The sequence below is a fragment of the Antedon mediterranea genome, chromosome 10, assembly GCF_964355755.1.
Source record: "Antedon mediterranea chromosome 10, ecAntMedi1.1, whole genome shotgun sequence".
NCBI lineage: Eukaryota > Metazoa > Echinodermata > Crinoidea > Comatulida > Antedonidae > Antedon > Antedon mediterranea.
This window is the reverse complement of record NC_092679.1, coordinates 5,941,932-5,968,068: the sequence shown is the minus strand read 5'-3', so window position 1 is coordinate 5,968,068 and position 26,137 is coordinate 5,941,932. Positions and strand designations below refer to the sequence as shown.

Sequence of the window (26,137 nt, the reverse complement as noted above, 5' to 3'; positions counted from 1 at the left end):
AAAGTTTAAACACAGGTTTCAGTTTTTACCTTAAAAGTAAAATTATTGAATTCATATTCAAAACAATTCTATGCTAGCAGAGTAAAATAATATTAATAAAGATCTAAGCCGAAAATAAAAAAAATTAAAATTGTCTAATTTGTTTAGGGGTTATATAAGGCCCAGGATTGATTGTCTTTGTGTGACCAAATTAAGTTTTACCATTTGCAACAAAAATGCAGAAATTTGTATCATAAAATAATACAAGTTATATTATACATTAAATACAAATTAAAGATTCCGGACATGGGTATTTCGATGAACCACCGTAGTAACTAAATTAACTAACCATGGAGGTATAAATAATGCATAACTAAAAATTAACTGATAATGAATTTATAACAAACATGATCGAAAAAAAAATCATATTAATGATGATAAAGTTATAAATCATGTTATTTTCAAGGCTTTTAAAAACGTGTAATTATTAATTATTACAGGTACCCTTGCAACGACTGGATCGATAAATAATGGTGTTAAAGTTTACGACGTAGAGGTCATCAAACGCGAGAAAAGTGAAGAGAGGCGTGGGCTGTCTGCCGTTGCTCATGTACACATAAAACAACGTATGTTGGTTTTGGGCCCTCATTTCTAAATCGTTTTCTGTACAGCACATTGTAAGGAACCAAAGTTTGAAGATGGCTAGTAATACGTGTCTTGTAATGCGAATAGTTTCTGCTTCAGTTTCTGTTGCGAAAAAAGCAGGTACTATTGTACGAGACATTAGAAGTAAAGGCAGTCTAGGCGTCGTTGAGAAGGTAAGTCGAGCATGTGAGATGTTACTGCCGGCCGATACCACCGTGGTGGAGCATCATTAGGCTGGTTTGTTTTTTCCTAGGCCTAGCCTTAGTGAATATCCGTATCAAACGGTTTTGCTTTTTATTAGACGTTAAATAAAGTGTAATTAGTTCTTTAAAATAAGCAATTGGATGTGTTGAGATTGTTTAACAATTATAGGAATTGAAACAGACCCATTTTTAATTAATTTAGTTTACAAAATTTAATTTAAAAATACATAAACTGTTTTTTTCAACGTCGTGGTTAGGATTCCGGCACCGGAACTCAACTGCCCACCGTTAGGGAATCCGACACGCTATTGCGCATGCCCAGAGCTCTGGGAAGTGAATTATAGCTTGCGCTAAATAGTGCCACACACACACACCACCGCCGAGAGTCTCTGAGTGTTATAATAGGGATTTACTGTAGCCTATATAGTCGTTGCGCGAGCGAGAGAGCGATGGATGAAACTTGGCCTATGCCATACATGAATGAATGAATTAATTAAAATAATAGTAATACTACAGCACGCGTTAAAATAATTATAATGATATTAATAAGTATCAGTATCTATCTAAGAATCGTAATGCTGTTCTTAGCGTTGCGACCCTGACTTCCTGAACAGTTTTTTTTCATATCCACGCGGTGGCTGCTGTCAACAAATCAACTTGTGATTGCATGTTGTTATGTACAGTAAAATGCGTTCTGAAAAATCATAAAACTAGTCATGTAATTATATAATTCATAATGATATGAAGTTTATATATGAATGAAGCAACCACTTTTTAATTACAAAATAAATAGGCCCCACTGGTCACGTCTAACTGGTAGCCCTAGCCTAGATTAGTGGATACCGTAGGCATCTAGGCTAGTTCGCCGTGTGGCGCAGCTATAAAACGATCCATCGCTGTTGTTGATAGAGTCGCCGATTACCTCGCTCTGAGCATGCGCAATAGCGTGTCGGATTCCCTAACGCTGGGCAGTTGAGTTCCGGTGCCGGAATCCTAACCACGGCGTTTTTTCAATTAACTAACTAGGCCTATTGTATTAATAAAATTAGTAAATTAATGGAACATTTGAACTTTTTTATATTTCTACTTTTATTTATTAGTAATTAATACTTGTGTTTTAATCTTTAATAATAATAATATATATTTGATATTTAATAATAATTAACATTTTTATAAATAGTATAAAATGTTAAAAAAAGTGTTTTTATGAAACAAAAAAATTAGAATATACTGTAGGCCTAGTTGTAATGCTGTACTATTACACTAGGCCACTGTATAAACATGAAATTACATTGAAAATAGTTTACTTTTAGAAAGTACAGTTATTGAAAATACCTAAAAATGTTGGTATAGTACAGGCCTTTAACCACCCCAGTACGGTTGGTAAGTTTCCTGACCACTTTTTCACAGAGACCTTTGATAACCCGTGGCTTGAACTGATTCCCCGTTTTTGCAACCACCACACCACTTTATATCTTGTGGCTACATCGCTGTGTGTGTAGTTTGTTCAAAGTTTATGTAATCAATTCATTTGTGACCATCATTGGAAAGCAGTTGGATAGCATTTCAAACTTTCTGCATTGAATCTTAATATTTTGCAGATAAAATAAAGTTTTACTTAACTTATGTACAGTACCTATGTACCCTGTACAGTATAATATCAATATGCATTATTACTTTGTAAAATTCAGTCTGGTCAACAAATTAATTTAATTCATACGCTGGATGGATGTTAATATTTAAAAAAGGTTTCATAAAATGTTACTTGTGGAACACTGAAAAGTTAATACTGTACAGTGTTGGGCTACTAGTACTATAGTAAGAATAGCCAATATGATACTACAGTACTACACTGTATTGTTGATATATAATATACTAGAGTAATGTCTATTTTGTGATTGTGAAGAGTAAGTTCAAAAAGTGAATCAGATGTATTATTTAGAATATTCTAATTAATTTTTAACCTGTTGTTGTATTACAAAAGAATATGAATTATCTGCTATCTATAGTACAGGGTGTTTTTTTTTGTATAATATATATATTTAATTAGTTCTTTAATTGTATTTCTAGTATTATTATTACTAGTTAGTTTTATTACAATAGTTGTTTTTAAATAGTATTTTAATATCTGAGCTAAATAAAACTGTCTAATAAATGTATTATTAAATTTGTTTTGATATGCAAATCTGGAGCACAATATTCAGGAAATGATGTTTGTTTCCTTGTTTTATAAAATAATATTCAAAAATATATATCGATACCAAAAGTAAATAAAATCTAAAAACAAAATAAAATTGTTTCAATGTAAAAAGACTGAAAAATCTGAAAAAATAATTGTTGGTTGAACCAACACTCTTTCCAATATTTTTATCGATCATCAAAATTAATCATCAAACTCGTTACAAATGAATACTTTTTTTTTTTGTCTTTTGTGAGATTCACTCACTTTTATTTCATTCTTTACAATTGTTACAATTATCTATATCAATTTTGTTTCATTAAGAAAACTATGATAACATTGCCACATGAACTGGAAAATACCCACATAACACATGGCACATAACCAACAATTGTCGAGGAAACTGTTTAAATGTCAAATTGACATCCTGTCACAAGACCACACCCTGTCACATGACTACACCCTGTCACATGACTACACCCTCCACACCCTGTCACATGACTACACCCTGTCACAGGACCTATAAGTGTAAACGTAAAACTGTGTATTTCTACATAATCCATTGTTTTATAGTATAAGTTAACTATAAAAACTGCAGAGTTATGCTACATACCATTTACACAGTACTGTATGTTGTTGTACCACTAGTACAGTACATTAATAAAAGTTTAAAATATTCAAATACTGTACATTTTAATGATGGTAAGAGTTTACTGTCTTGATCATTTCTTTGTTTAAAGTGGAGCAGCATTTGAATGAACTAAAGAAACTATATTCATATAATTATATTTTATGCTTTTGTTTTATTTTGGTGTGGGTACAATTTGATGAAGGACTATAGTAAACATTTATTACATAATAGACTTTATTTAGAACATAAAGAATATATTTTGTCATGAAAAAGATGAATTTATTACAGAATATAAACTTTATTTTTTGGTGTGGGTACAATTTGATGAAGAACTGTATACAGTAGTAGTAGTAACCCTTTATTACATATAGACTTATATATTTTATGATTTTTGTCAAGAAGATGAATTTATTACAGAATATAAACTTTATTTTTTGGTGAAGGTACAATTTGATGAAGAACTGTATACAGTAGTAGTAGTAGTAGTAACCCTTTATTACATATAGACTTATATATTTTATGATTTTTGTCAAGAAGATGAATTTATTACAGAATATAGACTTTATTTTTTGGTGAGGGTACAATTTGATGAAGAACTGTATACAGTAGTAGTAGTAGTAGTAACCCTTTATTACATTATAGAATTATATATTTTATGATTTTTGTCAAGAAGATGAATTTATTACAGAATATAAACTTTATTTTTTGGTGAGGGCACAATTTGATGAAGAACTGTATACAGTAGTAGTAGTAGTAGTAACCCTTTATTACATATAGACTTATATATTTTATGATTTTTGTCAAGAAAATGAATTTATTACAGAATATAGACTTTATTTAAAATATAAGAATCATCATAATCAGTATCATCATCATCATCGGTCAGCAGCATCATCATCAGCATCATCATCACTATCATCTTCATCACTATCATCAGCATAATCATCATCTTCATCACTATCATCATCACCAGCATCATCAGCATAATCATCATCATCATCATCACTGTCATCAGCATAATCATCATCTTCATCACTATCATCAGCATAATCATCACTATCATCATCACCAGCATCATCAGCATAATCATCATCATCATCATCACTGTCATCAGCATAATCATCATCTTCATCACTATCATCAGCATAATCATCACTATCATCATCACCAGCATCATCAGCATAATCATCATCATCATCTTCATCACTGTCATCAGCATAATCATCATCTTCATCACTATCATCAGCATAATCATCATCTTCATCACTATCATCATCATAAGCATAATCATCATCATCTTTATCATTATCATTATCATCAGCATAATCATCACTATCATCAGCATCATCGATATCATCAGCATAATCATCATCATCATCATCATCACTATCATAATCTTTATCATCATCATCATCATCATCATCATCATCATCATCATCATCATCATCATCATCATCATCAGCAGCAGCAGCATCATCGTCATCATCATTATCATCTCCTGATGACAGATTAGTACAGAACCATGTTTGAGTTTTGTCGTACATGAGTTGAGTTTTGTCTTACATGAGTTGGTCCCATTTACACAGTCGAAATAGATAACATTGAATAATTCAATTAATTTTTTATTGGTCTAATTTATATAAAAATAAAAATTAGACAATCTTGGTAATACACTGCAGTTACATCAATAATGTTGAAACAAACAAAATTTTAAAGTTATACAAATAATTCAGTAAATCAACAAATCCATCATTGGTACTGTATTATCATGAAGAATAAACTAACCCCTAAAATAATACCATTCTTAAATTACTGATCCTACAATACCATCAATGTTTATAAAATGAATTAGTAATTGTCTAGATGATACTGTACTGGTACTACAGTACCAGTACAGTACCAGCATAAATTGTGACCGTCAATCACACTGTGTACAGTAACGTAACTATACAAATATTGTTAAAATCCAGAAACCCAAAAATTACTTTTTAGTTTACTGTTAGCAAATAAAAGATTGGTATTAGTTACTAACTCATGGGTTGGTACCTGCAAAAAATCAAATTGAATTGGTTAATTTTGGCAATAAAAAGTAAAACTAGAGGGTACTCCGAGAGTACAAACTACTGTAAAATTCCTCTACATAAAATGTCGCAGGAAAATATATTATATATTTTTTTTTTTTATGAATTCTAAGTGTAAATGGCTAACTACACCATACAAAGTTGTGGATGAGAGTTTGGTGTAATGGTTATGTATCCAGCCTCTCACAGTTGAGATCGCTGGTTCAAGTCCCACTGAGGTTTTTTTTTTTTTTTTTTTTTTTAAATTTTTTTTTTGTGGGTCTTGATCTTTGACCCTGACCCTTCAAAATTTAACCACAATTATATGATGAGTCATTGATCATTGTGGCTACGTTTGGTGAGAATTGGATAAAAACTGTGGTCTCTAGGCATTCAGTAATATAGTTTTTTGTTAGTTGTGACCTTGACCTATGACCTTCTCTCCTCAAATTCGAACTCGTCCGAGCTTTTGAGGCATAGATCATTGTGTCCAAATTTGGTGAGGCAGGCTGTTCACAGACACACACACACACAAACATACAGGGGTGAAAACATAACCTCCTTGGCAGAGGTAATAATATGTGGAACAAAAATGATGTCACAATATCTTCCAGTAAAAAAAAAAAACCCCAAAAAACAGTCACCTAAAAAAATGGTGGGAATTGAAGTGAACACCATATGACACACCTCTTTATTGTTTGTAGAGTGTTATTTTTTAAAGGTTATTTTAATGTCCTCTAACAGTACCCACTCTAAAAGCTCTCTTGAATGTATGGGCAATGTATACCTACTGTATGGTACCATCATCACCCCTACTACTAAAACGGTAAACCCCTTTACTTGGGTACAGTCCTTTCTATCAAATCCCATTGTCCACCATGATATAAAATCCCTATGTTACTGTTACAAGTATTAAAACTCTGTTGAATATGCCATTACTGAACTACTCAGGGAAAAATTTCATTTGAAAATTTTGTTTAGCAAAATTGCTAATCAAACTGATTTTTTAGTCAAGAAACATAGTTTTGTATTGTATTTTTTGCTACACAATTGTAGAAATGTGTAGCAAAAAGGTTGTTTTGTATAGCTTTTTGCTATGCTACACTGGCGAAATTATTCCTGCACCATATTAGATTATATACAGTAATATAATTATAATTTTCAAAAAATTAGTCATTTTGATTGGAAAAAAAACATTAAACAAATCAGACAATAAAAGTTATTTAAAAAATGGTATGTTTCCACATATTAAACTGAAATTATATCCCAAATTATTAAAAATGACAAAATATTATAGTACAATAGAACCCCTATTAAGAAAACACCAACAAAGTATTCCCTTAATGAGTGTTCCCCCTGAATATGGATTGACCATAGTGATTGACCATAGTGATTGACCATAGTGTTAAAACATATATTTCCCCTTGTTAATGTCACAGAAAAGTGTTAAAGAGTGTCCCCTTAAAAGAGGTGTCACAAAGGACAGGTTCTCCTGTACTGTATACTAAAAATATATGCATTATATTCAACCACAAAGATTGTAAATATATTTCTGTAACAAAATTGCGTTTAAAGTTTATCCACATCAATGAAGAACTAAATCAACGTCTCCTAACTTATCAATCAAATTGTTGCTAAAAATAAATACATTTTTTATAAATATTATCTTTAGATATTTTATTTTATCTAAATTCTTTGTTTCTGTTCGTTGTTCGTTCGGTCGCCATATTGAATACGTAATACTAGTCTAGAGTCGAAAGATAGAGGAGGAATGATATGCAAGCTGTATTGAACTGCTACGTGGCCGCTGATAATCATCCGCCTACGCACAATCTCTTATTTCTTGAATTTTCTCATACATTTGCCTGTTCAACCACAGCGTCACAGCATTCTATGATTTTTAAAATATTTATGAATGCTCTATATATGTTATTCTACGTAAAATTGAAACACAGATAAATTTAAAATGGCCTTTCATTATTATCGTTACGACATCATCAACGAACACTTGATTCTTTTTTTTTATTTTATCGTCTATGTGTGCTTTCTGAATCAAATTATTATTGCAGTGACCTATTTACAAGGGAGTGTCAGTCAGAAAAGACAAAAAATATCTATAATTAGGGTGAACTAATATCATGTTATACTTAACTCATAACAGATATTTTTAGTAATTAACTCGTAAGACCCGACAAAACGTATCGCAGAAATTATCCGTTATATTCTGATCTAAAAATAAATATTTAGCAAGCCTACGAGGCATTGAAGAGTGGTTCAGTCTTCATATCATTGCAGTAGTAGTATCAAACATGTTGCCTTCCCATTGACGTCATCAAACAGCCTTCCAGTTGTCATAGCAACTGAGCTGTTACTATGATGTCAGAGTCTCATCTACCAGGTCTACAAAATGCATACAGATTCCTGAATGATGAAAATTCAAGCACTGCTCCAGCGAAAATGGATACGACAACGACGAGAGTAATATATTGCAAGTTTAATTATGCAACTTCATCAACTTTAACCAATGCTGAATATTATAATTATGAAATATTTTACAAGTTGTAGCACACGTGTATTGCATTCTAAAAATAGAAAATGATGTCATACTTTGGTTTGACGTTGTTAATAGCTTTTATTTGTATTAGACAGCTTGACATTGCATCATCTCACATAATGGTGAACTCATTAAACAGTAAGCATCATATGTAATCAAACTAAAATAAATTTGTCAAGCCTTCTAACTAATTTAAATAATATTTGTATAGTTATAAATAGTTATGAATTATAATTATGTATTAATATATAATGGTTCATACTACAATAGTATACTGAATTAAGAAAATATTTTCTGAATAAAGTATACTGTACTGTACTGTACACTTGCCTTTCTTTCTTGACACGTAATTTCTCCGTTGTCTTAATTTTTCAGCAAAACATAGTTTTAACATTTATAATTCATATGATAACTTAATAATATTTTATTCACAATTTATTATTTTTACCAATATTTTTTAAAACCCAACAAGTTAGTACAATACAAACTAGAGGGTACTCCGAGAGTACAAACCTCCGCCTACTGTAAAATTCCCCTACATAAAATTCCCCCTCGAAAATGTTTTTTTTTTTACATTTTTTTTATTAGAAGTGTAAATAGGCTAACTGCACACTACAAAGTAGTGGATAAGAGTTTGGTGTAATGGTTATGTATCCAGCCTCTCACAGTTGAGATCCCTGGTTCAAGTCCCTCTGAGGGGTTTTTTTTTTTATTATTTTTTTTATTTCTTTTTTTTTTTGGACCTTGACCTTTAACCCTGACCCTTCAAAATGTAACCACACTATATGAGTCATTGATCATTGTGGCTAAGTTTGGTGAGAATTGGATAAAAACTGTGGTCTCTAGGCAGTAAAACAAGTTAGTACAATACAAATAATGAACTTAGTTTTAAAATGTGTCATACTATAGATTACTATTACTAGTGTTACTTTTATTATTTGTAACTAATTATGATTGAGATATTGTATCATTATGCTTATGAGATCCAGCCACTGATACCCATTGTCATTTTTCCAGTAATTTGCTGTATGTTCTTTATATACTTTAGTAGGTACTTTGGTTTATTTATTTAAATATTATAATAACCATCGTTTTGACCTCATTAATAAACACTTTTTTTTACTGTAATACTAATCCTAGATATGTAGTGGTTTCCCTGTTTTAATTAATTGTAATAAATACTGTACAAAACATGCGAACAGTCGTATGTCTACTACTACTTGTAAAGATTTGTGGTAATTACTGTACTGTGAATTAATTTATTATTATATATAAATCCAAAGGCAAATTACTGACAAAATGACAATGCTGTGGGTATCAGTGACTGGATCTCAATGGAGAAAAATAAAGCGTGGTTCCCACTCGCGACGCAACACAAGGACGTAACGCAACGCAAGTGAATTGACCAATCACAAGCGATGGCTTATTCGCTTGTGATTGCTAACTGTCTATATAACTTCACTTGTCATTGGTTAAAACGCTTGCATTGCGTTTACGTCCTTGCGTTACGTTCTAGTGGGAACCAAGCTTTAGCAAAAAGTTAAATCAAAACGATAAAGTAAAACAGCCAGAAAAGTTAGCAGAGCTTTCGGGCAACACTAGCCTTTCATCGGTGCAAGTATATATATACAGTACTGTATACTGTACTAAATCTCATCTGAGTATAATAATAATATATATTAATAGTAGTAGTACTGTCATACAGTGCAGAAAGAAAATACTTTAACTTTTACTACGAGCTGGTTTCGTAGATAGAATGTATTCTACGATGTTGGCTTCATAACCTCAATAAGCAACTTTCAATGTGTAGTAAATTATAACAATTCGTTTTGTAGGCTTCGAACAATACTTCATAGCCTATGTTCAGAAAAATGCCCTACGATCTACAGGTACCTACGCATAGGCTGCGAAAGGTTACGCATAGATACGAAGCAATGATTTCTTTCTGTACTGTAGTCCGGTTTCAGGCGGCCCAGGCCTTCCCTAAATTTTAAAATTTGCAATTCAAAAATAAAGTAGTGGAACTCTTCACAATTTTAGGCCCTGATTCTTGTTCAAATTGCTGTATCCACCATTAATCAGTGGCTGGACATAAGATAACATGTTTTCTATTTAAATTTTTAAATGTGAAATTATATTTTTTACACCAATTGTTTTTTTAATAAAGCCATTTTACTGTAAAATAATGGATATTTTTTTTAATAGATAGTATTTTCATTATACTTCAGCATCATTATGTTGCTATGTGTCTATGTTAAATGTTTTACCTTGAGAATAGATAGATAATGTCCATAATTCAAAAAAGAAAGTAATTGGAAAACAATATTTTGAAAAAAAAATGTCATTATGTATGTACATTTCCATTTTGAATTCAAATATTGTAATTGAATTTGTGGATTTTATTTTAAATTTGTGACATGAGAAATAATTTAGTTTTGTTTCATATTATTTGTTTTTTCAGTGTGTATTTGCCTAGTATAATAATAATTTCATAATAAAGTACAACAATATTTTCCGAATACGATAATTCCATAAATAATAATAGAGTATCATGTAAGTGTAGGTTAAGAGTTGTTATGGTCTATGATACAACGGGGTATGTGAAACACAGAAGTTTCCTATGGGCCTGGTTCTGCTGTATAAAAATAACCGGTTAAAATAGGTAAATAAATTAACTCCAGTTTCAGAGCAGATACAGGAAAAATTTGTTTTTAAAAAGCGCAGAATAACCAGTTAAAAACCCATTCAATTCGGTGTTAGAACTCCATTTAACCGGTTTTTGCTAGGAAACTTTTAGCTGCAACACGAAATAAACTGAAACTGAAAAAACTGTAAATTGATTGACAGCTGCTGTCAACTACACGGCAGTAATGTTTGAATTAACCGCCAGGACCAATTGCATTTTGGGTAATTCTAACGATTTTGGTCAACGACCACCCACTGATGTAACCGGTTATTTTGGAGCAAAAATTGAGCAGAAATGCAGTCAATATAAACATTAAATTGTTTAAATAATAATAATAAACGCGTTCTTGTTATTTTTAATCTATTTTACTATAAACTATTAATTTGCGTTATGCAGCAGAAACAGACCCTATGATACTGGAGAAATCTAAAGTACTGATAATCTGATGTTATATTATTAAAATTTTGCTATTATTGAAGAGAAAATGGTTTAATTGCGTCTAATTCAGAAAGCTTATATCATATAACAAGGCAGATGGCAAACAGCTTAGAAATAGAAGATGGAACGAATTTTCTAATTTATGATGATAATTTAAAATCAAAGTAATTGGTTAAGTTGAGTAAATGAGAATTTTGAAGTGTAGATATCTTACTGTAACCAGGATGTAGAGTACTGCCTGCAGTGTATAAAAAGTTAAGGCAATATAAAAATGTTGTCTTTTGTAAGGGCGTGTGTTGGACGTTCGACTACTGATTGTAAGATCGAGGTTCGAATCCAACTTTCGTTACATTGCTTGTATCCTCAGGCAAGATACTTGCGTTTGCCTCTCTCCACCCAGGTGTATAAATGGGAACCCGGTTAGATCAAGATTTTGCACTGATTACTAGATGCATTATGGGAGTATGTTTCCATACGTGTTTGATCCTGGGGTAATAATGTTCATCGCTTAGAGGTTTCACAACATTAGGCGCTATATAAATCCAGGATATTATTATTATTATTATTTTTGATTTTTTTGCAGACTGGGAAGAATGACTTGCAGACAGAAGCTGATAGAAAAGCCCAACGTTGCATTGTAGCCTCTTTAACAAGACGATTTTCAGGCCTCATTGTTATAGGAGAAGAAGTGAGTATTTATTCTGTTTTAATTTGATATTGATGAAGCAAATAAATAATAAGCCATACATAGATGCTAGTGGCAGAGGGTGGTAGTGATCTGCTGAAAGACCAAATATTTATGTCTGCAAGTGTTTTTTGAAAAAATGTTCTTGCATACTCTGAAAAAGGTCAATAAAGGAATCATTGTCATTGTCACACAGTATATACAGTATGGCTGAAACAAAGAAAAATTAGCATACTACTGTACAAATAGAGAAACTGTACATTAAAGAACCTCCAGTCATTTTTACCAGACTATATGAACAGTAGAGTTTTCCTTTACTTATTCGCGGTTCTAGAAAAATAAATGGTACATCTACTAGATGTACAATTTATTTTGTATCACCAGAATATATTTATACAGTATTTCTTTTAAAAGAATATTTCTATAAGTTTAATCTAAATCATAATGAACGGTTCTAATTAGCAAATAAAACAATAAAAGTAAAAATATCAAATAGAAATGAAAAGTAACAAAAGTTATTTATTACTAGTTTTTGTATTTCTTTTTTTAAATTTCCAATTTTAGTTTCACACTTTATGTTTTCAGGCAAACGGTTCCAAATATTTGCCCCTGTATAGGCAATACTTCTCTGCCCTATATTTGTTCTTTAAATCACACAGCCTTTTGTGTTATAATAGTATGGTTGTTTTTCTGTTATAATATTACTGTATAAAGGTGTCAAAAGTAGTGTAAAGTTTAAATCATTTAAAGTAAAGACGTTTCAGTTGATACAAGTGTTAGATTCTGTCATTGAGTTTTACCACAAACAAATCTTTCCTGATAAAAACCTAAATGCCTGGTGACAGGAAAATTAGATGAAAAGATTGCCTTGCAATCTCATGGTCTTAAGCTAAATCCTACCAATTACAAGCATTTCTTGCCGCTTAAAATCAAAGTCTTAGAAAAGTAGGCGATAGTGTTATGTTTGCTTCGGGATCTTTACATAGGACTGGCCGTGACTGTTGGTAATTGTATCCGCGAGACAAACTGTTTAAATTTGTCTCTTAAAAACTTCACAAAGTTTCTGAGAACCGTGCATTAAACTAGTATTTTTTGTGCTTTAGTAATTGTTCTATTCCAATAAAGATAATTTGTACATTACTGTAGTTACACTAGGATTATACGCCGCTGCAGCCAGATATGAATAATCTACAGTAGTCTGCCAAAATTCCATTGGTGAATAAAATTTAGAATCATAACTATCTACTTTAACGTTTAATTGTGAAACCAGATAATTGTAATCAATTTCGTAGCTAACTACAGTTTGTTTTTTTTTCTCTCATAGATTTTACATGATTTAATGATATTGCTCAATAATGACTTGCTTTTATAGCTATTGAATAGAAATTTTGATGACACGAAAAGTAAATATAGATACTGGTAGTTCTTTCGGGTTTTCAATAGCTGTAAAGCGGTAAATAAATTTGGGCTAAAGGTCATGTATTATCACGATAAGGATGGGTTTGACCTCTTCTATCCACATGGGTGATTAGCAATAATTTTGATCCTGTTGATAGTGTCTGTACTGAATATGTACAAAAGGTGGTATTGTACTAACAAACAAAACTACAACAGAAAATGTAATATTTTAAGGAAGCAAAGATAATAACTACTGTTAACATTTTCTGAATGGACTAAACCCTAGCTACACGTTTTAATATACTGTAGTGAACTTTACTAACTGTTAATTCAATAATTGCAATATAATTTAAAAACTAAATGGTTTATAAACTTGGCTATTGACAATAAAAATAATAAGATGGAAATAGAGTCTGTCGTCTGCAATGTGGAACCGTTGCAAATTGATCTCTCTTTCTAATGTCATCTTTTATCTTTTAGGAGTTACCTAAAGAAGAACAGATAGATGAAAATCTTATAGAAAACGGTTTCTCGGAAGAGGTTGACAAATCTGTTTGCCCTGAGGCGCTGAAAGATGTCAAAATGGAAGACGTAAGAATCTCTTCAAATTTTCTAGAGATTAGCTCTTTATTTTAAATCGAGAGATATTTCCGTTTATATCTAACCGGATTCTTTGAAACTATGTGATGTTGGTTAATAACAGAGAATATAAAACACAATGCTGACATTTAATTGTCCAAGTTTCTATATATATATATATATATATATATGTTGAGGTGTAATTGACAGCCATTGTCTGATGGAGTCTTCACACAGTAGCCCGTTCATTTCCAAGTAAGAGTTTCACCCCAGATAATTGATTAATTTTTGTATTCAACGAAAGGTGAGAAGATGATATTGTCTTAAATCTCCCCTCAAATGTTTAAAAAAATGTCTAAGCATCATGCCAATTCCTGAAATTCCACCCTAATTATTTTTCAAACGTGTAGGCACAAACACAGTATCTAGATTGAAAAAAAGATGAGCAGCTGATGTTGTTTTATTTTTAAATGTATTCAAATGTTTGCGGGTTCATTCATTGCCGAGTATTGTGAGTTCCTTGAAAAGTATAACCGCAAATACTCTATCATCTTTTACTGTATCACGTACATACTGTATGTACAACTAAACTAACACAACAATAATACATAAAAAAATCAATAAAAAACAATTATATTTTTTAAAGGTTCAAAATCAGATGTATTGAATTTGTTGGCATGTATTGATAGAAGTCATTGGGGTATGGTAAAATTCTTAGAAAAAAGGGGAAAGGCAAAACAGAATTGATAGTAGTATTACTATATACATCAATTTTATATTTTATAGTACTTGCCTTTAGTGGTATTTTGATGTTTAAATATTAGTGCAAAAGCATTTATTATAAACCATTGGAATACATTTCTGAGACTGAGAGTCAATAATGTTCAATTTTGGCTGGATGGACCACCATTATTAAATATTGTATTCAAATAAAAAATAAATACCAGTGAACATACAGTACAATAAAACATTACATTAGTACCTATGCTTATTTCGCGATCTGTACACCAAAAAAATATTTTTTTACTTTATTTCTAGCTACATCATGTTAAATCAAAGTAATACCAATAGTGTAAAATGGCCATTGGTGATACCGTCACGGTTTCAACACCAAGATTAGCATTTCCTTTCTACTGTACCATGCATATTTGTACAATTGTCTATACTGTATGACATTGCATTACTTAAACAAACTTTAAACAGCAATATTATCATTTCTACGTTTACTTAAATGTTCAAAGTCCTTTATAAATATTTGTATTGTCTCCTACTACAGTATAATAAACATTATTCATTTGATATTCATTTTATTTTTATCACATGCAACAGAGTTCTGTAGTTACCAAATTACAGATTCCTTTTAAAAACCATGATTTTTTTTTTGATAAATGCCACTTTGCCATGTCATACACATGTTCTGTTTCTACAGTATGACATACCTAAGAACCAGGGAAGAGTTATTAACTCTTCCCTGGTAAGAACCAATTACACTAAGTAAGATTAGTAGTTTGTTAATCACCAATTAATGTTGAAACATTCTCAACTTTCTTTTTGTAATCCAAACATTAGTATCCAGTAAAATAAATATCTTTTATTCTTTTATTTACCAATATTTATAACTACCTGTATACAGTAAAAATATTTTTGATTATTTCGATTTTTAAAATATTTTCTTAATACTTTGTGACATCCCCATTCTTAATAAGCTCTAAGTACTGTCAGTGCAATTGAGACATACATAATTAATATATATAATAAATTACATGTATCTGGTTTCTGGTACAATTTGGTGGTAGACCTCTTAATAGTAAAAAGTAAAAAGCAGTATCATTACTAATTACAACCACAAACCAAATGAAGACTTTTTTTTACGGAAGAAGATATACTATCGAATTTAAACATTTTTAGAAATGATGAGTAATGTAGATGTTTGTTTTTATTATTTTGCTGATTTGTAACAACACAGAACCTAAAACAATGCTTTTAGCTTCCGTCAACGACTCGTAGTTTATCTTGATTGATGCTCTCATACGTAATACAAATCTAAATTTAGATCGTTTATTTTCGTATCCAGGGTGCTTTTAAGTTAAAAATACCTTGATCGCCTTTTAATGGTTACGACTAAAGGGTTGACGTTATTTGAGGGTTTACAGTATTTTTAACATAATCTAACATCATTTGATTTGATCTTGATAGGAAATCATAAATATCGTATGGCACGCCTTCAAATTGAATTGCTATTAATAAACGTTGCAGTTTAAATGCTGTATCGAATTGAGTGTTTGTTGGTAGTTAATTTGAAATTTTATCTTGTTGGAGAATTTAGTTGATTGCCACCTTTACTGTATGTAATGTGTTATGTAACATTAAACTTGTAATACATTGCCATGACGATATCATACAAGTATGATGTTTTCTACGGTACGTTATGCAATATTCATTCATTCATGTTTTTATTTCGGAATACCATGGTGACATAATATATCCATAGTAAAAGAGAGAGGAAAAATAGTATTTAGTAATGACAATAAATAAATATATTGTCACCTAAAAATGTTTGTATGTCACAGTAGTTTCACTTTGATTGCGTGAGAAAAAACGGATTTAAAAAAAAAAGATTTACCTGAAAAATTCATAAAGAAGATACTAGTCAACTGGAACCCCAATAGCAAAAAGTAAAAATCTAAAAATATGAAAAAGTAAAGGTTAGAACGATGAATTATGAACTATTTTCAATAAAATGTTTGTACCATTTTTAGTAGTTTGTACAATACTAACCTTGACACCTTAAAAGGTCATAAAGTTCATGAGACATAATAACATGAAAATAGAACATTCATTGATAAGTTATCTACCGTATGACATCATGTATGCAATTGCAAAATGATTTATTTTAATTTTCTTGTTTGTTGATAATGTTTTACGAAACAATTTGACAAGTTAAAGACATTTTTGATTAAAATTGTTAATTTGCAAATTAATCGCGTTTGTTATTATCGTCGTCATGTTGTTTACGACAATTTCGTTTTGTTTTTGTAAAAACCCTCTGACATCATTACTTGAGAAATAACATATGTGATGAACAAAATAATCAAAACATTGTACATTGATGTCATGAATGAATTAAAAAAATTAATGCTTTAATTTATTTGTTTATCTATAATATCAAGTACCGTTATGGATGTATATTTGTTTCTGAAAAGATGGACAATGATACTAAGTATTGGTTATTTCTTTTATCTGTTTATATTTAGATTATAAGTATTATTAGTATTGAAATACCACGCTGATGACATTATTATTAACCATCCCTAAATTTGTCAAATTATTTTGATCTGTTATGATCTTACTTTAAAAATTATTTTTGATGTATTTTTTCAGGTTGTTATATGGGTCGACCCTCTGGATGGTACCAAGGAATTTACTGAAGGTTTAGGACTTTTTATTGTATTTTCATAAAGCACCCCTTGTGATAAACACTCCTTCATAAAGCATCCCTTGTAATAAACATCCCTTGATAAAATATCCCTTGTAATAAACACCCCTTGTAATAAACACCCCTTGATAAAGCACCCCTTGTAATTGTAAACACCCCTTGTAATAAACACCCCTTGTAATAAACACCCCTTGTAATAAACACCCCTTGATAAAGCACCCCTTGTAATAAAGCACCCCTTGATAAAACACCCCTTGATAAAACACCCTTTGTAATAAACACCCCTTGATAAAACACCCCTTGATAAAACACCCTTTGTAATAAACACCCCTTGATAAAACACTCCTTGATAAAACACCCTTTGTAAACACCCTTGTAATAAACACCCTTTGTAATAAACACACGTTGATAAAACACCCCTTGATAAAGCACCCCTTGGGATAAACTCCCCTTGATAAAACACCCCTTGATAAAACACCCTTTGTAATAAAAACCCTTTGAAATAAACACCCCTTGATAAAACACTCCTTGTAATAAACCCCCCTTGATAAAACACCCCTTGATAAAACACCCTTTGTAATAAACACCCCTTGATGAAACACCCCTTGTAATAAAACCCCTTGATAAAACACCCCTTGTAATAAACACCCTTTGTAATAAGCACCCCTTGATAAAACACCCTTTGTAATAAGCACCCCTTGATAAAACACCCCTTGTAATAAACACCCTTTGTAATAAGCACCCCTTGATAAATTGTATCTTTTACATTATCCTGTACACTTACCAAATAAAATTATTTTTTCCCGCCACACAGGTACAAAATACTTGGACCATGTCACAGTATTGATTGGTGTTGCTGTAAACGGCAAGCCAGTAGGGGGTGTGATTCACCAACCATTTTACAAGTTTGATACCGAAACCCAATTGTATGTTGGCCGGACGATGTGGGGTGTTGTTGGTTTAGGTGCATTTGGTTTTGAACACAAAGACCAAACACAAGGTAAAAGGATCTTAACGACCACAAGATCACATGGTACAGAAGCGGTACAAGAAACCCTAGCAGCGATGGAACCTGATGAGGTTCTACGAGTTGGTGGTGCAGGCCATAAGGTTAGTACAGTCAACACTATAAATTTAAGAACATTTAAGAAATTTGGAACCTTTGTGACAAATCAGGAAATTTGGATCCTTTGTGACAAATCAGGAAATTTGGATCCTTTGTAACTAACTACTCAGGAAATGTTAAACCTTTGTGACAAATTTTGGAACCTTTGTGACAAATTTGGAACCTTTGTAACAAATCAGGACATTTTAAACATTTATGACAAATTAGGATATTCAGAATTTTTGTGACAAATCACAAAATTTGGAACTTTTGTGACAAATGAAGAAGTTTGGAACTTTTGTGACAAATCAAGAAGTTTGGAATTTTTGTCACATATTTGACATGTTTGCTTTATTCCTAGCCTTCTGAGTTCAAATCTTCGTCACATATTTCTCTTTACTTCCAAGTGAAAGATCAACATATACTTGATTTTTTCTTATAGGTACTGCTTGTGTTAGAAGGACGTGTAAGTGCCTACATATTTGCTAGTATGGGTTGTAAGAAATGGGATACATGTGCACCAGAGGCTCTACTTCAAGCTGTTGGAGGTAAGCAAAATATAAACAACCCTTCAGTGTCCCCTAAATAGGTGGTGGCAAAGAACTTATAACACAAGAATCTCCTGTTCTTCAATTTGCATTCAAAACACAGTATCGGAAGTACAGGGTTAAAAGGTCAAACTGGGCGACGCCATTTCACAGCATGGAGCAGCGCCCCCTCCAAACTAGGAAGTCAATTACTCTACCCCCCCCCCCCCCCCCTAGAGTATTAGCAGATCCTCTCTATAATTTTGACTTTCTAATTTGATGCGGGCGCCCTACTCCATGGCTCACAATGGCGCCACCCATTAGCTCTATTCTATCCCACAATGCCTTTCGAAATTGTTACACGCTTCGGACGAACAGGAGATTCTTGTGTTATAAGTTCTTTGGTGGTGGCCATAGTCTTAAGGAGTGGCTATACTAATTTTGTCTTTATAGCACCTAAACATTTTAAAGTACTTTATACACACCCAAAAAAAGTCCATGGAATATCTTTAGAATAAACAAAATATGAAGCAAAGGAAACATTTTCCTGCTCGCTCTCCAGCGCTTTGAAGTCTGACTATCCTATCCTACAAAAACAGATTCAAAATTAGAGGGAAAAAAAAACAACTGAGACGCATTGATTATTGTATTCTTTCTAATTATTTAATTAATGTATGAATTATTATTATTTATTTATTTTTTTAATTTTTATTTATTTGACTTCTCACTAACTCAGTTAGTGAAGGATCTGGACCAACAAGTGGTAAACACCTCTAAAACGGTCCAGTCCCAATTTGCACAGTGGCTGTGTGTGACAGTGGCTGTGTTTGTGTGGACTAGTACACCGGGGTAAGCCCCTACTCGTCTCGAAAGATGTACTAGGTTCTTTAAAGTGCGCATGAGCTATTTGTACACTGGACCTACGGTTTATAGTCCTTATCCGAGAAGACTCGTTCTACTACCAGAACCATGGAGCGAGTGAGCCTCGAACCCTTGCCGATGTTATGGCTACGTAATTACGGTTCCACTGTCTTAACCGCTTGACCACTCACTCGCTTAATTATACCCTAGGTGGGGTCTATAACTGCAGGTTCAATATTGTTTTTAAATTTAAACTACATTAAAATTAATTTAAGTTTAAAACAGGTCCGATAAACTTGCTTTATAATAATCTTGGAAATTCTTTATTTTCTTTCAACAGACAATACAATTCAAAACCATTATGAAATTCAAATGTATTTAATTTCTGTTTGTTTTATAACTGGTTTAGAATAGCACATTCTAATACATTTATCTTGTATTGACAATATCTGAAATACTTGATTACTCTTTAAGAGTCATTACACAGTAGGTTTAGTGTGAAAATTACTACACAACTTAAATCCACTCCATATGTTTTCAAGTTCTTAAAATGTCATTTAGATTAAGATGACAATCTACTTGCAGTATTCACAATTTATACTTTATTTTATGATATTTTACTATGACAATTGTCAAAACTATATTTCATCATAAATGTGACTTTTAATTTTAAATTTACACAAAAAAAACAGAAGTTCTGATGTAAAAGATGTTTATATGTCCACATTTGGTCAATATCCATATTTGGTCAATATCTACAAGCTTAAATAAATAGTTTTAAATTGAATACAATCAATTAATGATAAGAATACTTTAAATTGTTGCTATAAAATTCCCTGTGGAACTTTCTCAATGTGTTATGTTCTAATTCTACAAAAAAGATAAAAGATTGATTGAAATATCGGGAAGCGTTACACTGCCTTCACAAGTTAGTGATAAAGATAGGACGGGGGATTAAGGCTGTGATGTCATACCTCATATGTGGGATGTCTTCAGCGATTGGTTACAATGCGCGACAAGTTCTCTGATCATTCATTATTTAGTTGAACTCGTTAAAAGTCTGTTACTAATTGTATCACGCGGTTAAAGGTTAAATGTCATAGAAAGATGCTTACTGAGTTGTAAAGCGTGACGTCGTCGCGATACTATGAGAATCTCTTACTTTGATTATAAGTACAAACAATATGATTAGCCAGATTCAGAGTATGTGACGTCTTTGATAAATTTTACTTAATACTCAAACTCAATTAAATTGATATGAATTGCACTGTGTACTACTTATGATAATTAATATTGAAAATAAAATAAATGAAAGAATTAAAAGATTTATTCTTTTATTACAGGTAAACTAACGGATGTACATGGAAACGTGTATAGATACGACAAAGACATAAAACACATGAACACTGGCGGAGTGGTGGCAGCATATCGAAAACATGACTTCTACATAGAACGAGTGCCCCAGTCTATTAAAGATGTTCTTCCATCTCAGTGATTATAAAGGGTGGGGGGTAATGACCTTTGGTGCTCACTAAAACTATTCCATGATAATTTGGATGGTTTTGACATGTTGCAGATGACTGGAGAAAGCTGAATTTTAGAACCAAGTTTGATTAATATTAATTGATGAACGATAAGAACATTGTTAATGAGTTTTCAAAATAATAATGTTTAGAATGTCACTTTGTAGTTATTTGGATGATTGAGGGCTCCCTCCAATTTAAGAACACAATATACATGTAGACAAGAATACAGAAACAAAAAAATCCTGATAAATTTCACTTTGATTAAAAATTCCCAAATTCATCCCTATACTCTTACGGTTATTTTGAAAAATATGGGCCAGCCCAAGGTGGTCCAGTTTCGGGAGAGTTCATTGTGTAGCGTCCCTCTAGGTTTAGGATATCTCAGAATATACATGGTTTCATTAAAGGGCTTTTCAAACACTTATCACATAAACGTTTATCAGAATGTTGTATAAAAAACTTTATTACATTTTTGTCTTTAATTGGAAACAAATTTGTACCAAAACTCTTAAATTTTACCTTGACTTACAAATTATGGTAAGATACAGAGGTACAGTAGCACACTTCTACACATTTTCCATGACATGACCAAGGAACAATATGTTTATTACTATTACCACTACATTCAACCCCTATTACAGAGACTTTGTTGGGTGTCCCCTTAATAGTTCTACTATAGTGACAACTTGAGAGTTCTTTAATTAAAGAAAGTCTTTTTAGGATTATTCATTGGTTATATTAATAATAGTATGTTAAATGAAACATACACTCTTGTTCCTTTTACATAGCGAAACTCTGGGTTTACACACACCCGGGAATACACCACGTGAAAGGGGTACATTGTGTACACCCGGGAATACACCATGTGAAAGGGGTACATTGTGTATCCCCGGGAATACACCATGTGAAAGGGGTACATTGTGTACACCCGGCAATATGCCATGTGAAAGGGGTACATGATGTCTGGTGCTCTCATACTACCTTACATAATTACATTTGTTTTTATCGTCAAAAACATCATATTCTATCAAAACTTATAAGGAGGATCTATTAAAATATTAGATTATTAAACATAAAATATTTCCATGTCATGGTACTGGCTGGTAGTAATATAATGAAATTATTTTAGACATTTTTCTAGACTTATTAAATTAGAAAAGTAAATTTTAAAATATGTGATTAGATGATGTTTATTACCATATGAGTTTATATACATTTGCAATTGAACTATAAGAATTTTTGATACATAATGTAATTTGATAGTACTGTACTTGGTATATTTATTATTTTAATTAATATCATTAAAAGTTGACTGGCGGTGAAATATGTAATTGGTCAAAATTATTCTACAACAGTTACTGCAGTAACTAAACATTTTTACTGCAGTAACGAATGATTTTCTTATTTGTTTCTTTTTTACCCCCAAAAAAGCTTTCTATATAATTAATAATTAATTTTAGTAGAATAATTTTTACATGGTCTCTAAGCTGAAGTTGTTTTCATGCTATATGCGGACTCATATTTTGGTCCTCGGTTATAGGCCCACTCCAAAATTGGTGGGATTATACTGTGTTAAAAAGTAACAACAGAGGTATCAATGCATCTTTTGATATGATTTTGAGGTTTTAAAATCAAATCTGATTTAAATAATAATGTATGTTTCTGTTATTGCATAACCAATTTTCAAATGTCCATATTGTAACTATTGATGTATTTGTAGGCACATTTGTAAATGTGAAGCTCTGTTTACACTTAATATCAAACTGTATGTGACAAAATAATGTCATGTGTGTGGACACAATGATGTCATATCACTACCACGGTCACATCACACTTTTTTTTGTCAAAACTAGTGTAGACAGAGCTTAAGGCAAATAGAACCATTGAATTTTTCAAAATTTGGTATCGGACCAATATTATCAGTATTGTTTGTACTATACCATTCCACCAGATTCTCAGTGCCGTATCTTCACAAACAACAGTATTTTACCAGTATCATAGGAAAATTCCATAATACAGTATCCCATTTGTATCATGGAAAAAATCAACTTTTTTAAACATTTTCTATTTCTTTTCATTTTGATATACCATAATTTTGAATTAAAAGGTATAGTACACAGTAGAGGGATTAAAATCCACCCAAGCAATTTGATTATAGATTTTATTGTAATATAGATTATTGTTGGAAAATGTCGAATCTTGCTAATGTTTGCTGGTTGTAATTTATGCAAAAACAGTTACTTTTTAGTCTAGCAGAGGCTTAATTTGACAAAAAGTTGAATTTTCAGAAACATTTGCTTGCTAGTTAAGTTGCTCATTTTCCTAGATTTTTTACAACTAGCAAAGGTTTGCTAGTGAATTAAAAAGTATATTTCTAGCGTTATATCTCTGTGCTGAAGTAATTTGCTAACCTCTATATGATGGGAATAAATGCACGAAAGCTGTGCAATATGATTTTATTCATCATAATATTATTATTGTCCTGTACATTAATTAATATTAATAATGGTAATCTAGCCTCAATAATCCACACATGGAATCATTACCTCGGCTAACTTCAAGAAAACTATTTTATTATAATTTTCTTGTAAATTGTTTTTCATTTTTATTGTCTTTCTGTCATTTTGTCCTAGATTGTGGTATAATGTAATGGAAAAAAAATTAAATATTAAAAGATAAATATTTTACTACTGTCCTAAATGATGTAGATATTTAATCGTGTATTCATAGGACGGGACCACATAGAACATATCGCCAAATATACACCCCCTGTCTATATCATTATTGCCAATATGTTTTGATGATTTAGTCATTTTCTTTCTAAGACATATACTGTGCGTTTGTATAATGAACTATTACAGTATAATTATTATCGTATTCTTATTTTTTTTTTCCATTTTAGGTTTATATATAACAGAGCAAATTATTATGTTGAAAAGTTATGCCTTCGAAATGTTGTAATTTAACTCCAATTTTCATGTCATGTTCATTACAACCTATTCATGATGGTACACCCACTATACATACACACAACTGTTTTGTTTTTAATTCGTCATCATTGTTTTTACATGAATTGATACGTCACTGTTTTCACACAAATTGTTACGTCACTGTTATCACACCAATTGTTACGGCCATGTTTGCACCCAAATCGTGACGTATCCTTGTGTTGTTTGTGAACTGTTTCATGTATTCTCATTCGTCATATCGAGGTGTGAGTTAATATTACCAATGGGTTTTACTTTATTGACAAGTAATAATAAATTATGAAAGAATTGTGTTTTTAAAAGCGAAGGAATAATTTCAAACCCATACGTCAGTTTCATTGTATGACCAAAACATAATTCATATTTAATTGACAAATTGACGGTAATACTGAAGTCTTATTGTAATGGAAGGGCTGGTAAAACAACTCATTGCGTCATGGGTTTAATAGGAGTTTTAACTAGTTTTCTATTTTGTATACCTCTCTATTTGCAATGAATATTGTTGAAGAATAATGACGTCATAAATAATAACGATTGCGAGAGAATAGTGACGTCGTAAGTTGCGCCAATGCTTATAGACAGGTCTATTACAACACTCAATCGAAAAGCGCTCCACGAGAATAATAATGATAATAATAATAATAATAAATAACAGAAGACTAATATACACGTAATATACATTTAATCCCTTTTTTAGTTATGACTGACGATGATGAAAAGAAATTGAACAGAAAAGAGGCGCGACACTCTCTGATGCGCGCGTTCAAATGTTGATAACAATTATCATATTTTTTACGCGCGCGTCTACTTCGTCTTTTCGTTGCGTGTGTCACTGGCTTGCCTCGTTCTTGTAGCTTTTAAGTACCATGGGTAATTAACATTGTGTATTTTGTTTAATTGCGTTGATTTCAAAGTGAGATTCTGAATTATGTTATTTTAACTCTGTTGTAGATCTAAGTAGAATGATTGCATTTACGTAACGTGTAGTACCGCTAGTTTGTATTTTGTTAAAATACCACAGAGAAAATATTTTATGGAAGAAAATATATTGCAATCCCGAATTAAAATGTCTTGGAAAATATTGCTTGATGTTTTTGTTTATTATTTTACTCTTGGCGTCTTTTTTTACATCTTACTATATCAAGGCAAGTTAACAACAGGATACTGAGCGCGCCTGTTCAAGATAGGAACTCGTAACAGTCCTTTGATCTTATGTCTGGCTGCGACAAATAATAACAATACTGTACTAAGCAACAGATAAACTCTTTGATCTTCGGAGCTAGCTCAGCATCCTATTGTCAATTGTCTAATTGCTATAGGCCAACTCTAGGTTCAATATTTTGTATCATTGGTTTTCTCCGAGCCCTGCAGTATGGAAAAAAATATAAGGAAAAAAATAATATTTCTGACGTATGTTCGTATTTTGTTTTCAACATTTATAGTGATATTTCATGTTGAGAAAATAATATTAAAACATTTGGGACATTTAAAAAAAAATCGATTATAAACACAGGCCTACCATGTGTCAGTGACGCCGCAGCGTCACTGTTTTTCTACACAATTGAACCAATTAAACAGACTATACTATCATAGTATTACGTTTTATCATTTTATTTCAACAAATCATCAATAGAAAAAGTTCAATATTTAATACTAAT

At 31.5% G+C, this 26,137-nt stretch overlaps 1 protein-coding gene across 1 annotated transcript; it reads left to right on the top strand.

Annotated features, from left to right (window-relative positions):
* Positions 1-558: 558 nt before the first annotated feature.
* On the top strand, positions 559-25,560 carry LOC140060224 (3'(2'),5'-bisphosphate nucleotidase 1-like). The gene is made up of 7 exons (XM_072106343.1): positions 559-797; positions 11,959-12,063; positions 13,939-14,049; positions 17,419-17,467; positions 18,288-18,583; positions 19,021-19,126; positions 21,310-25,560. The coding sequence occupies exons 1-7, from the start codon at positions 678-680 to the stop codon at positions 21,459-21,461; spliced, it is 939 nt and encodes a 312-aa protein (XP_071962444.1). The 5' UTR covers positions 559-677; the 3' UTR covers positions 21,462-25,560.
* The last annotated feature ends 577 nt before the right edge of the window (positions 25,561-26,137 follow it).

Coding starts and splice junctions, on each gene's coding strand:
- LOC140060224 (XM_072106343.1), top strand. CDS start 678: ATGGCTAGTAATACGTGTCTTGTAATGCGAATAGTTTCTGCTTCAGTT. Junction 17,468..18,287: donor TACCAAGGAATTTACTGAAG/GTTTAGGACTTT, acceptor CCCGCCACACAG/GTACAAAATACTTGGACCAT. Junction 18,584..19,020: donor TTGGTGGTGCAGGCCATAAG/GTTAGTACAGTC, acceptor TTTTTCTTATAG/GTACTGCTTGTGTTAGAAGG.